The sequence below is a fragment of the Pongo pygmaeus genome, chromosome 1 (genome assembly GCF_028885625.2).
Source record: "Pongo pygmaeus isolate AG05252 chromosome 1, NHGRI_mPonPyg2-v2.0_pri, whole genome shotgun sequence".
NCBI lineage: Eukaryota > Metazoa > Chordata > Mammalia > Primates > Hominidae > Pongo > Pongo pygmaeus.
In genome coordinates, this window is record NC_072373.2 from 170,934,733 (window position 1) to 170,952,536 (window position 17,804).

The 17,804-nt window shown below is 38.8% G+C and overlaps 1 protein-coding gene across 11 annotated transcripts in view; it reads right to left on the bottom strand.

The window, feature by feature from the left end:
* The window catches only part of FGGY (FGGY carbohydrate kinase domain containing), a 464,965-nt gene that overhangs the window by 371,176 nt on the left and 75,985 nt on the right, over positions 1-17,804 (bottom strand). For all 11 annotated transcript variants that reach the window (XM_054485483.2, XM_054485541.2, XM_054485491.2 and 8 more), the window contains one exon: positions 11,959-12,047. In XM_054485483.2, coding sequence (XP_054341458.1) covers positions 11,959-12,047 — 89 coding nt within the window. The remainder of the gene's footprint in view (positions 1-11,958; positions 12,048-17,804) is intronic.

Genomic DNA, 17,804 nt, shown 5'->3' on the forward strand with positions numbered 1-17,804 from the left:
GACTATAAATTGGTGTCTGTGATACTGGTCAATGTAATTTGCTGAGAACTTATGATTTTGATTGTCTTTTTACCTACCCCGTATCAATTCTCCCTTTTTATTTAGTAAGAAAACCCCAATATTTGGATACGAAGACACCCAGATAAAAGCCTACACTGCCCCGATTCCCCTTCCCCTTGGTTTGATTATAAACCTAGCTGCTGGTCAATAATATACAAGCACAAGTATGACGTAGATCTTCTAAGAAGATTGTTTAAAGAAGGCTCACTACAATGTGAGGCACATCCTTTGTATGCACCACACCCACTTCCTTCTTCCTGCTACATGGACTGTGGACTTGATGATGGAAACTCCAACCGCCATCTTGGACCATGAGGTGATCTTGAAAATAGAACTCAGGACTAAAAAATGTCAAAAAAGCTAGTCCCTTGATGACTTTATAGGGACATCACAGTAGCCCAAGACTTCATATATCTATATTTATTTACAGGAAAGAATGAGCCCTTATGTGTTTAAGTAACTGTTATTTTGAAATTCCTATTATTTCTACTATCATTAGTGAAGAGACAAGGATATTTCTTCTGTAGAGAGTAAAAACACTCTTCTTTCTCAAAAATAAGGGTAAAGAATATCTAATATTTACTGGTTATTTCTCAGCACTATTAAATATATTAAAAAAATAAGCTGGTGAGAGAGGATGACTGAATCCTTCCTAGAACTTAGAAGAGCTGCTTTAAATACCACTGTTCTGAGAAATCATCCTTCAACACAACCATAAAACAATGCAAATCAAGGAGCTTTAGCATCAAGCATATCAGAAGTAACTGTGCTTCTCCCCTCACTCTCAGACACCTTTAATTTTTAATTTTATGACACTCCCTGGGGAATCCTTGCCAAAAAAAAGTTACTTCTAGGATGATATAAATTCAATCAATTTTACTTTCATTCCACAGATTTCTAGTATTTTTAAAAAATCAATTCTTAAACCACAATAAGAGACTACTTTATCTCTACTACAATGGGTATAATTTTTTTAAAGGAGAGGGAAATAAGAGCTGGGGAGGATGTTGAGGAATTAGAACTTTCATATATTTCTGGTGGGAATGTAAAATGGAGCATCCATAGTGGAAACATCTGGTGGTTCCTCACCAAGCTAAACTTAGAATGACCCTATGGAACCAGTAATTTCACTCCTTAGATATACACCAAAAACAACTAAAAGCAGAGACCGAAAGATACTTATATACCAATGTTCACCACAGCATCATTGACAATAGCCAAAAGGTAGAAACGATGCAAATGTCCACCAACAGGTCCATCAACAGATGAACTGACAAGCAAAATGTAGTATATGCACACAATAGGATGTGATTATTCAGTCATAAAAAAGAAAGGCTGACACATGCTCCAGCATAGACACACCTTGAAAACATTATGTTAAGTGAAATATGCCAGACGCAAAATGATAAATACTATATAAGTCTACTTAGATGGGGTATCTGGAATAGGCAAATTCATAGCAGACATAAAGTAGATTAGAGTTTAAGAGGGGAGAGGGAGGGATAAAAATAGTAAAGTTTTTATCTGTTCACTCAGCCATGGGCGGATCACAAGGTCAGGAGTTCAAATCCCGCCTAACCAATGTGGTGAAACCCCGTCTCTACTAAAAATACAAAAATTAGTCAGGCGTGGTGGCACGCACCTGTAGTCCCAGCTACTCAGTAGTCTGAGGCAGGAGAATCGCTTGAACCCTGGAGGCGGAGGTTGCAGTGAGCCAAAATTACGCCACTGCACTCCGGCCTGGGCGACAGAGCAAGACCTTGTCTCAAAAAAAAGAGGGGATAGGTAAAGACGGAAATGGGGAGTTATTATTTAATAGTAGCAGTTTCCATTTGGGGTGATAAATAAGTTTTAGAAATAGATAGTGGTAATGACTGCACACCATGAGGAATGTAATTCATGACACTGAATTATATACCTAAAAATAATTAAAATGGCAAATTTTGTGCTATATGTATTATTAAAATTAATAAAAATAAGTAATGTAATCTGCAAAAATCATTGAACAGTATACTTTAAATTAGTGAATCGTATAGTATGTGAATTATATGTAATTATGTATACTATATATATCTAAAGATGTTTTCTAAAAAAATCAACTCTTATCTCAGAGATACAAATGAGACAGGAGATGAAGAGGCCAAGTACCAAGGAAGGGATGTGGACTGTAGTCACCACAGGCAGGCAGGTATTAATGTGCAAGTTTCTCCCTTCTTCTCCTGCTGCTGCCTCCACTCTCTCGGGAAAATGAGACTTCCACCTGACCTCCTCTCTCCACTCAGAGAAGCACCAGAGGACACAGAGTTGACTTTGCACCCCATCCTCTTACTCAATTTTCTCCAAGACGGTAAGGGAAATTCATGTAATCATTAAAAGACTGGAATAGATTAAGCCACATTTTAAGGGTCACTGTGTTAAAGAAAAGGTGATAATAATGAGCTCACACTTTCACTTCCTATGCCCAAGTGTGACCAGCATGGCTTCCCACTGCCATGTGGTAATCATACCCAAGCAGGTCTGGATTCATATTGCTAAGCTGCTAGACTTGAGATAGGGTTGGCAAATCGGGTCTTCCTTCCTGCCCCAACTCCTATGTATGTACACATACCTGAACATGCAGACGGGGTTTAACCGCACTTCTGAGCTGTATTATCCATCTAGTATATTAGAAGTTCTATACACTAGAGGCTAAAGAGTATTTTCTGAGATAATAAGACAACTTTTCACCCTCATTTAGCTAATATGTTTTAATGTAGTCTCTATCAGTCAGAACTCCAATGGCAAGAAAGAGTGAGTGGCCCTCTGAATCCTTAACAATAGGGATACCTGTAAGGGAGTATGAGGATTAATTTTAATTGCCTTAAGTGTGATAATGACGTTGTGGTTATAAAGGAAAATGTTGTTACTATTGGCTGATCCGGTGGAGAATACTGTGAGTTCTGCAATTTATTTACAAATGGTTCAGCAAAATAATTACATGTCTGTGTGTCAGAGGTAGGTAAGGTGTGCACTAAACAGCACAAAAGTAATAAAATGTTAGTAATTGATTAATGTAGGTAAAAGGTATAAGGGTGTTCAATATGCCATTCTCTCAAGTTTTCTGTAGGTTTAAATTTTTCTGGAAATTATACTGCAAAAAAATTTTTTTAAATTCTCACCAAAATTGAAGAAAACACTGAACTCCCAATACAAATATTAGCAATTGACATAAGTATCATTGAAATATATAATACTAATTGTCATAATTAGTAATTGACAATGAATACATAAATAAGTGGTTGATAAATATAAGACAAATTAATTGCATTCAATAATCAAAAATGCAAATTAAAATAAGATCCCATTTCAAGCCCAAACCCTTGACAAAATTGATACTAACATAGGATAGGATACTATACAGATGTCAAAAATATTTTTAGATATTAATATGAAAAATATAACATATTAAGTAAAAAAATAAGTTGTACAAAGCATATTTCCAATTTTTTCACAAAAGAAAAACCAGTAGAATAAGAGTCTAAATAATGGTATTGTATTTGAGATCCTATGAATTGTATTTAGAAAATGACTACAGATCAATAACCCAACATAATCATCTCCTGACAGATTGGTAAAAACCCACAAGATGAATAACAATACAATAATATCCCTTATAAACCCAAAACACAGAGAACCACACAAATCAGAAACATAATAATTATTTTAAAGAGACTTCAGTTTCTAAAAGCCATGAATTCATCTCTTTAAATGAAAAGGTAGAATATTTACTAATAACCCATACAGAATTATACATTATAATGGAGGGGAGAGGAAAAGTTAAATAAGTAGAATATATAAATTTAATATAAAGAAATATAAGAAAAAATAAACCTAAGATTATAGAAATTCAACCCTGTTTTCACATATGCCACAGAAATGTCTCAGAAATTCTAACATTTAACCTGTAAACCAAACTTACTTACAGTGTCTCTTGTTTGTACATAAGAAGCCTTGTAAATAATTTATTTTAGTTCAAAGCCATACAAAAGGTGAACTGAGACAAGACAAATCTCCCATAAAGAATAATTCAAAGTAATATATACAGATACTACAGTATCAAGAAAATGAAGCATAACTACTCCCCACTCCTTATGTGTGGGCTGTGCATAGTGACTTCCTTCCAAAAAGTACAATATGGTGGGGGGGAGGAAGAGTAATTTAGAGTGGAGAAACCTGACAAACAATATCTCAGCCAGGTGATCAAGCTGAACATCAATAGTGATAAGTTGTGATAAGAGTGTGTTCACTTGATAGGATGAGAAAGGTATTTTATCTCTATGGTCTTCCTCCCAAAAACAAACTACCCAAGTCTCACCATGAGAAAACATCAGACCAATTTCAATGGAGGGACATCCTACAATATACATGACCAATACACTTCAAAACTGTCAAAGGTATCAAAAAGAAAGAAAGACTCAGAAACTATCACACAGCCAAGAAGAGCCTGAGAAGGTGTGACTAAATGTAACATGGTAAAAAGGCCATTAGGTAAAAACTAAAAAAATCGGAATAAAGTATGGAATTTTATTAATGATATCAGTATCAGTCCATTAATTATGACAAATGTATCATAATAATATATTAATGGGAGAAACTGGACATCAAGTATATGGGAATTCTGTAGCATCTTCACAATTTTTCTATAATCCTAAAACTATTTTAAAATTAAAATTTTGTCCAAAATTATAACTAAATTTAATAGCACATACTTTTAAATAATTTATATTGTCTACCCTTGATCATCTAAGATTAATTTCTCTTAGACTCCCAATGTTAGAAAAAGTTCTACTTCCCTTGAACAGCAGTAAAGTTTTTATCTGTTCACTCAGTTAATCTTGATCAAGCTCTGTCTTTGCTTTGGCCACTAGGAAGCTTGGAAACAAATTTATTAGTAATTATGAATTCTCTAAAGGTTCTCTAAAGCTCTTAGCTTCAGTTCAGTTATCTTATCATTATTTTCACTACATTCTGATTTTTTTCTATTTTGTACAACTTTTTCTTTTTATTATTAGTCACCTCAAATCTCCTTAGACGGAAGATTTATACATATATTTTTCTGACTATTAAAAAATTTCTACTATTCAAATGTATGACTTCTCATTTCTCATGTCATCAAAATTGTAGACAGTAACCCACTTAATAGCAAGAATGTGGCAAATTACTAAAGCATTCTGCTTCAGTTCTTGAATTGCAAAGTGGTAATGACACCACCTGCTGTAAGGATGGTCATGAGGACTAACACAGTTAACATTTGCTAAATATGCCTAGCACAGATAAAGGAAAGGCACTCAATAAGTGATAATTACCATTATTATTATTAACAAAAATAGCAATAATTATTTTCATTAATATAAGAAAAAGAATGGAGCTGAATTACAAAGTAATCATGGGCCAAATGGTGATTTTCTCAGTGACCCAGATAAACAAAAGTAGCTGCCATATTTCGGAGGATGAGAACAATAAAAGGGGAGAATGGGTAAAAAAAACAAAAACGAAACCTGAAAGAGAAGAGAGGAAAATGGAGAAGAAGAGAGAAAGGGGAGGAGGTGTTCTTACACACTGTCATTGCCAAAAACAAGTTTGAAAGCTTTAAGACAAGGTGAAATTCAATCACTTGTTAGTCTTGACTCTACTAAAATATATTTTTAAAAAAGACCCTCTAGCCTTTTTGGCACTCATTTTCCCCAAAGCCTCCCAAAATAATCACATGTAAGAGCCAAACAAACACCAAATTTCAACCTCTCCTTGGCCCAGAGGATGCCAAGTTGGTGTTTTATTACCCAAAGTTTTTTTGGAATTGGCATATTCAAATTCAGACCCTCATCTTCCTTACTCTAGAAAAGAGAACAGACAATGTGGATTTTTTTTATTAAAAGAACCCTTTATTGTGTAAAAGCAGTTAAAGGTTTTACCCAGAGAACCTCTAACTGTTTTAATAGCCCTGAGAGGGCTTATGGATGAGGAAATAAGGCTCAGGGAGGTAAATAATTTGCTCCAGGTTCTTACAGACAGCACATGATGGAGACACTGAAACCAGGTCAGTCTGACCACAAGGATTTCCCTCTTTCCTCTATGCTTAATGTAAAGACTCATTGCCAAAACTGATAGAGAAAGGGAACTAAATGAAATCGCTAATACCTTTAAAAAGCTTTCTCAGCATTGTGTTAGAAGCTTTCTCTACAATAACCCGATGGAGCAGGTGTTGTCATTATTTCCATCTACAATCAAGGAAGCTCAGAGGGGTTCCTTATTTCACCTTGATATGCAAGTAGAAATAGAGAAGGCAGAAATATTGAGTAAATAAGAGAGAGAAAGACAGATGCAAGCTGTAAGTGGCCCAAAGGAAAGGGCAACCACCTTTGCAAGAGGAACCTGGTACCCAAGGTCCACAGGCTTTGCTCTCTGGAAGAGAGGGAAATGGGAAGGGAGGTCTCTGAAGGTGCTCACAAGTATGGGATGGGTGGGGGAAGGGGATGATTAATTTACACTAATGAAAATAGAATGAGTCATGAGTGTCACAGCCAATAAAAATGGCAGGGATGACTAGACAGCCAATAAATCATTTCTGAGCCTTAAACTTTCTGCTTCCTCAAGGTTTGAGATTGTCAAAGGCAAGGCTAGAAGCCCCCAAGCATGTTCTGATAAGTTAACAAGACGCCCTCCACTTTGTGAACCCAAAAGTATCTGAGACAGATCTCAATCAATTTAGAAAGTTTATTTTCCCAAGGTTAAGGACGCATCTGTGACACAGCCTCAAGAGGTCCTGATGGCAAGTGCTCAAGGTAATCGGGGCACAGCTTGCTTTTATACATTTTAGGGAGACACGAGACATCAATCAATACATGTAAGGTTAATACTGATTTGATCCGGATGGGTGAGAAAACTCAAAGCAGGGGCTTCCAGATCGTAGGTAGATTTAAAAATTTTCTGATTGACAATTGGTTGAAAATGTTACTATCAATAGAAAAGAATGTCTGGGTTAGGATAAGCAGTTGTGGAGACCAAGGTTTTACTATGCAGATGAAGCCTCCACTTAGCAGGCTTCAGAGAGAATAGACTGTAAACATTTCTTATGAGACTTAAGGTTTGTTGATGTTAGTATTGGTTGGCTTGTCCTGAATTCCAAAAGGGAGGACTGTATAAGGGGGAATGTCTTACCCATACCCTTCCCATCATGGCCTGAACTGGTTTTTCAGGTTAAATTTGGAATGCCTTTGGCCAAGAGAAGGGGTCCATTCAGATGGCGGGGGGCCTTAGAATTGTATTTTTTGTTTACAACTTTTAAATTCAAAAAATTCATTAGGCCTTTAAAACACTTCCAATCTCTCACTCAGAGTCACATCCTACCTTCATGTATATTCTGTTAGGCAGTGTTGTCCAAAGTTACCTGATCATATACTACCTAGGCACTTGTTAACATACAAATTCCCACATCTCCCATGGAGATTCTGATTCATTAGGCTGAAAACTAGAAGACCTGGGGATACGTGTTTTGAACAAATCATTCCGGTAATTCCTATAATCCAACTAATTTGGAAAAATTGCTTTAATAGGATTCTCACAAGAAGTTTGCAAGACAGATATAACAATCCCCATGCTATAGACAAAAAGAGTGACACTCAAAGAAGGGAAGAGACTTGCCCAAGGTCACACAACTAGTGTGGCAAAATCAAAGCCGGTAAGTCATATTGTTAGTCCACCGTGTGTATGCATGCCACCGCACTTTATCTGAGCCACAGCTAGCTTCAAAAAGCCCTCTCCTTGGTGACTGAATATGGCACCGGAAACCAGGAAATGGGACACAGAATACCCAGAGCCATCAGAAAGAATCAGGGAGGCAGTCAAAGTGCTGAGTACAACATCAAAGAAAAAGAGAAGGAAAGCCATGTTCTCCTCCATCTCTTGTTCCAGCTTTGAGTCCTCTGGATTTGCAGGCCAATGGGGTATTGCCCATACACATGACAACTAGCACTGCTTGACTAACAAACAAGACCATTTGGCCAAAATGATCAAAACATTTCTTTCACGGATATACAATGATGAAAAAACCTAGAGAAAGATTCTCTCAGAAATAACTTGGAACAATTAACATCACACCAAAAGAGGAATGCCCAAGATGATATCTTCACCTACACACTGCCCTCCCCACTGATGATAACCATGATGGTGACTAATTACACCTTCCAGGGTAAAGTTCAGACCACTCCTCCAGGGACCTCCTGCCAGAGATGGCATGTACCTGAGGTTTGCAGAGGCCATTTTCACAAGCATATGCATCTCTCTGCCCCAGGACCTTTGGCTAATAATTGTTTCATGGCAAGGAGGTTCGGGGTTGCTGACATTAAGAATGACATGTTTGTGAAATGTTCTCTGTTGTCTCCCTGCTGGAAGCCCCCGCTGCTGAATTATCACACCCTATCAACTCATTACAAAAAAGAATGAGATAGGAGAAATGGTACTGCTATTTCTGGCTTCCCTTGAGTTCAAACAAGAAGGAAAGAGAGTAGGATCTGACCCCTCTCTGAATAAGCTGATTTTAAGATACAATACCTGCCTCCCTAATTACTAGAGGTTTATCTATCCTCTGGGAAATGATTCCCTTCTTCACAGGTTTGTTCAACCCAGATTCTAAATCTTTTTCAAGATGAGAAGACCTGCCTTGACCTTAAGCATCTCCTTAAATCTGGGGTCATCATGACAAAAGGCTTGTCATACTTAAAGATTTCATGTCCAACCTGTCTATATAACCCCACACATACACTCACTCTGTTAATTATAGTAGCCACAATTTCACACTCAATGAGTATTTTATACAAGTCTCTATTGTGTAGCATGTGCTCTATTTTTAACATTCATAATTTACTGAAAAATAGTTGTTGACTTCAACATATATACTTCTAAAGTATGGGATAACTGAGGTACATTTACATAAAAAGCAAACAAGTACATAACACATCCATCCAGTTAAATCAGCTTCCTTGAAAAATTTATCTCCTAGTTAATATTAGAGGCCAAAATACACACACACACACACACACACACACACACACACACACACGAGCTATACATCACACAATGACATTCCAGTCAATAACAGACTGCATATATGACAGTGGTCCCATAAGATATTAGTGGAGCTGAAAAATTCCTATCACCTAGTGACATCTTGATGATCCTGACCCTGTGTAGGCCTTGGATAATGTGTATGTTTGTATCTCAGCTTTTAACAAAAAAGTTTAAAAAGTGAAAAAAAAAGCTAATAGAAAAAAGCTTATTGAATCAATATCGTGAAAACAGCCATACTGCCCAAGGTAATTTATAGATTCAATGACATCCCCATCAAGCTACCAATGACTTTCTTCACAGAACTGGAAAAAAACTACTTTAAAGTTCACATGGAACCAAAAACGAGCTCACATTACCAAGACAATCCTAAGCCAAAAGAACAAAGCTAGAGGCATCACGCTACCTGACTTCAAACTATACTACAAGGCTACAGTAACCAAAATAGCATGGTACTGGTACCAAAACAGAGATGTAGACCAATGGAACAGAACAGAGCCCTCAGAAATAATGCCGAATATCTACAACCATCTGATCTTTGAGAAACCTGACAAAAACAAGAAATGGGAAAGGATTCCCTATTTAATAAATGGTGCTGGGAAAACTGGCTAGCCATACGGAGAAAACTGAAACTGGATCCCTTCCTTACACCTTATACAAAAATTAATTCAAGATGGATTAAAGACTTACATGTTAGACCTAAAACCATAAAAACCCTAGAAGAAAACCTAGGCAATATCATTCAGGACATTGGCATGGGCAAGGACTTCATGACTAAATCATCGAAAGCAATGGCAACAGAAGCCAAAATTGACAAATGGGATCTAATGAAACTAAAGAGCTTCTGCACAGCAAAAGAAACTACCATCAGAGTGAACAGGCAATCTACAGAATGGGAGAAAATTTTTCCAACCTACTCATCTGACAAAGGGCTAATATCCAGAATCTACAGTGAACTCAAACAAATTTACAAGAAAAACAGAACCCCATCAAAAAGTGGGCGAAGGATGAACAGACACTTCTCAAAAGAAGACATTTATGCAGCCAAAAGACACATGAAAAAATGCTCATCATCACTGGCCATCAGAGAAATACAAATCAATACCACAATGAGATACCATCTCACACCAGTTAGAATGGAGATCCTTAAAAAGTCAGGAAACAACAGGTGCTGGAGAGGATGTAGAGAAACAGGAACACTTTTACACTGTTAGTGGGGCTGTAAACTAGTTCAACCATTGTGGAAGTCAGTGTGGCGATTCCTCAGGGATCTAGAACTAGAAATACTATTTAACCCAGCAATCCCATTACTGGGTATATACCCAAAGGATTATAAATCATGCTGCTATAAAGACACATGCACACGTATGTTTATTGTGGCATTATTCACAATAGCAAAGACTGGAACCAACCCAAATGTCCATCAAGGATAGACTGGATTAAGAAAATGTGGCACATATACACCATGGAATACTATGCAGCCACAAGAAAGGATGAGTTCATGTCCTTTGGAGGGACACGGATGAAGCTGGAAACCATCATTCTCAGCAAACTATTGCAAGGACAAAAAACCAAACACCACATGTTCACACTCATAGGTGGGAATTGAACAATGAGAACACTTGGACACAGGAAGGGGAACATCACACACTGGGGCCTGTTGTGGGGTGGGAGGAAGGGGGAGGGATAGCATTAGGAGATATACCTAATGTAAATAACGAGTTAATGGGTGCAGCACACCAACATGGCACATGTATACCTAATTAACAAACCTGCAGGTTGTGCACACGTACCCTAGAACTTAAAGTATAATGAAAAAAAAAAGAAGAAAGCATATTGAATAAGAATACAAAGAAAATATTTTTGTACAGCTGTATAATGTGTTTGTGTTTTGAGATAAGTGTTATTACAAAAGAGTCAAAAAGTTCAAAAGTTTATGCAGTAAAAAATGCTACAGTAAGCAAAGGACAATTATTAAACAAATTTTTAAAATAAATTTAGTGTAGCCTACCTGTACAGTGTGTATAAAGTCTATAGAAGTGTACAGTAATATCCTAGTCCTCTGCATTCAATCACCACTCACTCACTGACTCACCCAGAGCAACTTCTAGTCCTGCAAGCTTCATTCATTGTAAGTGCCCTATAAGAGTATACTATTTTTTATCTTTTACATTGTATTTTTATGATATCTTTTCTATGTTTAGATATACAAATAAGTACCATTGTGCACAATGGCCTACAGTATTCAGTACAGTAACATGCTCTACAGGTTTGTAGCCAAGCAGCAATGGGCTATACCATACAGCCTAGGTATGTAGTAGAATACGCCATCTAGATTTGTGAAAGTATACTCTATGATGTTTGCAACAATAATGAAATCACCTAACAACACATTTCTCTGAATGTATCCCTGTCCTTAAGGAACGCATGACTGTGTGTGTGAGTGTGTGTGTGTGTGTGTGTGTGTGTGTTTATTTTTTCCTTTTATTCATCATGTAAAAAGTGCCTTTGGAAAAACCCACATTTCACTCTGGATTTTTCGTATCTCCTTCAAATGTGACCAGTTTTAATGAATGGTCTTCACCTTGGATACTCACATTCCAGGGCTCTTAGGAACAACAGTGTTTGGGCATGTGTAGTAGAGGTCGAAGATAGATTTAAGATGTTTCATGTATGCAAAATCACATGCAGATGTACCAAAAGTATATCCAGTCAAAGAGAATTAAGAAAGCAATATATATACAGACATCCAAGAATGGAAGAATGCAAACACAATCCAACTTGTAATTAACATACCGTGCTGTGACACCTGTTGCCTTCCACGATAAGAAGTCTGGGAGATCAAAGAAATGTCCCGCCTTATCCCAGCAAGTCTCTCTCAAGTTCTGCCAAATTAAATATATATTAGAATCAATTAGGGGGTTTTTCCACCATCTCTTCTTTCAATAATATTTCAAATTTTTCAAAACAAAAGCATAGCCAACAATGCCCATTGAAACATCTGTTCAGGAGCTTGGCGGGGGTAGGAATAATAGAAAAGCAGTACTTTTACAAGAAAGAAAAACTGAATACTTGATCCTTCCAAAAATGACCGTAATTTCCCTTAAAACCCTCTGTGCCAACCTGGGAGGACAGAAAGCTGTGTTAGTCCATTTTCACACTGCTGATAAAGACATACCCGAGACTGGGTAATTTATAAAGAAAAAGAGGTTTAATGGACTCACAGTTTCACGTGGCTGGGGAGGCCTCACAATCATGGCAGCAGACCAGAGAAAGAAATGAGAGCCCAGAGAAAGGGAAAACCTCTTATAAAACCATCAGATCTTGTGAGACTTACTCACTACCACGAGAACAGCATGGGGAAAACTACCCTCATGATTCAATTATCTCCCACCAGGTCCCTCCCACAACACGAGAGAATTATGGGAGCTACAATTGAAGATGAAATTTGGGTGGGGATGCAGCCAAACCATATCAAAAGCACACTCTGTAAGGTATGCAATCCATCTTCCCAGTGAATGGTGATGGACATATAAGATTTCAGAGCAGATATAAGCTGGAAAGAAGCTATACTCAGAAACTGCCCAATGAAACTAAATGTCCCCTGCCATATAAAATTCTCCACATGCCAACTGGTTACAAAGGCAATAGAAAAAAAGATGATAGTCCCTGCCCTCAAAGAACTTCCAGTCTAAGTCAAAGAGAATGGCCACATAAGCAAGCCGTCGTACATTTTAAAGATTTGGTTCTCTATATTGCAAAATGGCCAGGTTTTTTCTTACTGCTGGGCATTTTCTTTCCTTTGCCACTTCTGCCTAAAACATTCATTCCTCACCCACCACCCTGTGCCCTCCCAGGATCAACATCATCCCCTTCCTCATTTGGTTAACCCTACCCACCACGATTCCTTGAGGGGGTTTCCAGGATCTCCTGGAAATCAAAGCCAGTAAGTCATATTGTTAGTTTAGGTCTAGTTGTCATACAACCCATACCACCCCCATAATCATTTGTGTAATGTTGATATGGTTTGGCTGTGTCTTCACTCAAATCTCATCTTGAATTGTAGTTCCCATAATCCCCAAGTGTCATAGGAGGTACCCTGTGGGAGGTAATTGAATCATGGGAGTGGTTACCTCCATGCTGTTCTCATGATAGCAAGTGAGTTCTCACAAGATCTCATGGTTTTATAAGGGGCTTCCCCTGCTTTCACTCTGCACTTCTCTCTCCTGCCACCAAATGTAGAAGGACATGTTTGCTTCTCCTTCTGCCATGATTGTAAGTTTCCTGAGGCCTCCCCAGCCATGCTGAACTGTGAGTCAATTAAATTTCTTTCCTTTATAAATTACCCAGTCTTGGGTATGTTTTTATTAGCAGTGTAAGATCAGACTAATACAAAAGTCTTTCTTTCCTGACAGACTGACTATAAGCTCTTGTGAGGTCAAGGATCTTGTCAGTCACGTTCACCATAATATTGGATGATTGTCTCCTCTTCTCCACCCCAACTGAGAGGACCCTCAGCTGCCAAGCAGAAACTACTTAACTCTCATCCCCTTACTACAAGCACTTGGTTGGACCAGGTTTAGACCTGTGACCTAGTTGTACCAACCAGATTTCTTCTCCCAAGAACTTAGAATCAGGACCCAAATGGAACCATTTCACTTCTGCCTATGAATGGAACTGGAGGTGAGATAAACTTGAAAAGCATGAAGTGGCCATTTTCTGTCAAACACCTGAAGAGGTAGAATTTCAAAAACAGAATAGTAAAGAAGACAGAGGCACTAGCAAGAAAGGTTTCCTACCATCCAGATAACCTTCCATGTCCTGGTTTCTATTACTCCCTCTCCAAAAAGCTATAAAAGGAATTATAAGCATAGGAGTATCTCTGGGAACCTAAGGGCAACAATGCAGAAGTTCCAAAAGAGGCATATTTCAGTACCTGCTGCAGGGTAACACACAGTAGGAACTCAACAAATATTTGTTGAATTACTAGACAAACTGCTCAGCTTCACCTTCCAATTCCTCTTACGTGAGGGGTGCTTCAGTTTATAAAGGGCTTCCACATGTGTTATCTCCTTAAAGCAACACAAAAGTCCTGGGTGTTATTATATCTATTTTATATACAACTGGCCTTTATCAGAATTCTGTGAGTTCCTCCTACATAGTGCTTCCCTAACACTACTATATAAACACCAACATCTATTTACAGCAGATAAACGGTACTATCCCAAGTGCTGGCCCTATCAAAACAATATCAAAAGAGTTCAGATCTAAAAGGCAAAGTATCAAGCTGATTCTCTGTTATTGTTGTTGTTTTAACTTCCTAAACATCTAGGTGAAAGCTTGTGTCTAGAAAGGGATCTGCCCTAAACTTCTCTTTGAATGCCCATTCTAAGATGTTAATGTTAAATCAAGCAAAACTTAAAGATACTAAATATTCCTAACACAGCTAAGAACTAGTAGTATCTCTGTATAGGGTCTAACAAGCCACAGTCAGAAAATGGTAGCCTTTGAAACGATGTGACTCAAACTACCAGAATGCCTTTGGCTAGTCCCTGAAATCTATTTCCATATGTCTTGTGGTTTCAGCAATCAGTGGTCAGGGAGAGGAGAAAAGGCAGCCTCTTTCTAAAGGTTCCAGAAATCAAAGGCCAGTGACCAGACATGAACCGCCAAACCACTGCAGCAACAACCAGTGCTTCAAGCCAAAGCACAAAAATCTTCTTAAACTCAGGCAAAAAAAAAAAAAAAACTACTTTAGGTCTTGTGTGTGGTCATTAAAGACATTACATAACGACAGCTTTTAGCCTGTAGCCACACAGACAGCCACTGTGGGACAACAGAACCCAAGTAGAATGTCACAAAGAACTCAAGCCTTTTGCCAAAAAGAGACACTGGGAATAGGAGGAGCAAGGAGTCCAGGCGTTCTTTCTTTTTGAGACCACACTAAACGTCACCAATCAAAGCTGGAGATCCCAGCCCAACCTCTCCTCTCTAAGGAGATAACACATGTGGAAGCCCTCTATAAGCTCTGAAGCACTCCTCACATAAGAGGAACTAGAAGATGAAGCTGAGCAGTTTGTCTAGTAATTCAACAAATATTTGTGGGATGAGCAACTAGAAATAACATGTTGTAGGAAGTCTGAGGTACTCTTAAGGATGCACATGGTCTCAGAAGGGAAGATAGCAGTATTCCCTGCTTTCTCTACAAAAGAAAAGTCTGGAGACAGGCCAGCAAAGAGGAATAAGGACTGGATGAGAGGAAATGTCTCCAGAAGCCTAATCCCTTACCTTGAGATGCCAGCAGGAATCTGTGAGGATCCCATGCAGTTTTTTGTTTGTTTGTTTGTTTTGGTTTTTTTTTTGTTTGTTTTTTTTTTTTTTTGAGGTGGAGTCTCACTCTATCACCAGGCTGGAGTGTAGTGGCGTGATCTCGGCTCACTGCAACCTCTGACCCCAGGGTTCAAGAGATTCTCCTGCCTCAGCCTCCCGAGTAGCTGGGACCACAAGTGCGTGCCACCACACCCTGCTTTTTTTTTTTTTTTTTGTATTTTTAGTAGAGACAGGGTTTCACTATGTTGGCCAGGCTGGTCTCAAACTCCTGACCTTCTGATCCGCCCACTTCGGCCTCCCAAAGTGCTGGTATTACAGGCGTGAGCCACCGTGCCCAGCCCCATGCAGTTTTTTATATTAGGCTACCTGATTCACAAGTGCTTTGTCATCAAATGCCATATTGGCCAAGAGCACATTACCCCCATAGATGGATTTTTAGTCTAGTTCTGCAGAAAAATCTCTCTGTCCCTCCTCCTCTCTGGCCCATACAATCGCAGCCAAAGGCCTCAATCTTACTGAATTAATTCTCTACTTGTAACCACTGGGCCTGCATTAGGACACAGTGATCGTCCTCTAAGTCCTCCACAGTTTACAACAGTGTTCTCATTTAATCTACAGAGTGGTGCAGAGGCGTGTAGGTAATACACAATACTCACACATTAAGGAACTGGGCCCAAAGTCACAGGGTTTCCAGCTCTAAAGTAAATGTTCTTTCCTTCCACTATGCCACAGTTACCACCCTGAACCTCCCAGTCCAATCAGAGGTGTGATTTTGGGCCTTTTGGAAATGTCATAATGGAAGCTATTGCCACTCTTTACAGAAGAAAAGACAAACAAAAGCCCTTTTAAGCACATTTCCATACAATTTCAATCCTGGACAGCTCATGTAACTCCTATGTACTTATCATCTCCCATGCACAACGTTGCACGGATTAGAGAGTGCAAGGAGCAGGCCCTCGACACACACCAATTTCAGATGTATCTCATTAGGTGATGGCCTAATAGAGTTCAAACTAGGAGCTCTCTGTGCTGAACGAGTTAAGTCTTTCTATCCTCCAGTTACCAGGCAACTAACAAAAACTAGTCTTTTCAAGAAAAAAAGAAAAGTGATTTGGGTTATATGACTTGGCACAAAAGCCTTCTGCATTCCAACAACAATCCTTTGAGTTAAGCAATCCCTCAGCTTAAAACAACCAAAGAGAACAGCTTTTTTTAAAAAAAAGAAAAAATTATCTATTACTTCATCAAACCACAGCATTTCTTGGGAGGAGGCTACTACTCAAAGCTCACACAGCTGTGGGTCTAAGCAGAGGGCGGAGGTAGGGCAGTATGTCCAAGATTCAAGGCTGCAGCCGCCCTGCCAGCCTCAGGACAGAGAGAAGTAGCTTTCACCCTTTCCCTCCCACTGCAGGGAAGCTGTGAGGTTTCTGCTGCTTCTAGACACCGAGGGAACTCATGAGGGAAATGAGGCAGCTACTGCAATGACACCAGGGTCGAGGGGCAACATGAGAAGATAGGCATGACCAGTTACAAAGGATTATCCAAGTAATCTACTATGTAATTGCAAAGGGATTCTATCTGGGTTATCTGCTGTGAGCAGTAAATAAAAGGGAGGGAACAGCTCCCTAATTCCCCACTCAATAAATAGTACTGCCTGCACATTCCAAGTACTCATGCTGTTGTTTTCCAGCACAACTACCCAAGAAAGAGCAAGACCTTATCCTCACTCTATGTTCAAGACTCCAAATTAGGGCACAGGCCAATAGCCCAGAGAGAAAGGAGTTTCAGGAAGAGACGTAATCTTCAATGTCATTCTTAAAAGAAATATGACGCTGGAAGCATGGAGTAGGTCATAAACCTCAGCCAGAAACTTCTCGGAATGAATAAAACAATTGTGTGTTTCAAACTCCCATGCACAGAGACAGAACATCAGAAATATTTCAAGTCAGATAGGCAGATAAGCTGAGAGGTCTGCACTACTAGAGGTATCTTTCTAAAAACATAAAGCTTCCCATTCCATTCCTTCATTAAAGATGGTGTGATATCTCCTCATGGCCTAGAATCCCATTTTAACTCTGTAGTCTGGCTCTCAGGACTCTTAACCTGGCTCCAACTTGGCTGTGATCATTATGATGATGACTTTCTGGGCTCATCTCCTAACACCCTCCATTCGGTTCTCACCTCTTTTACTTTCCCAAACGCATTACACTTTCATATTTCCAGACCTCTGTTTCAGCTGGTATCTCTACTTGAATTGACTTTCCCATCTTCTCCCTTTATCGAAACTCTGCCCTTGATTCAAATCCAGCTCA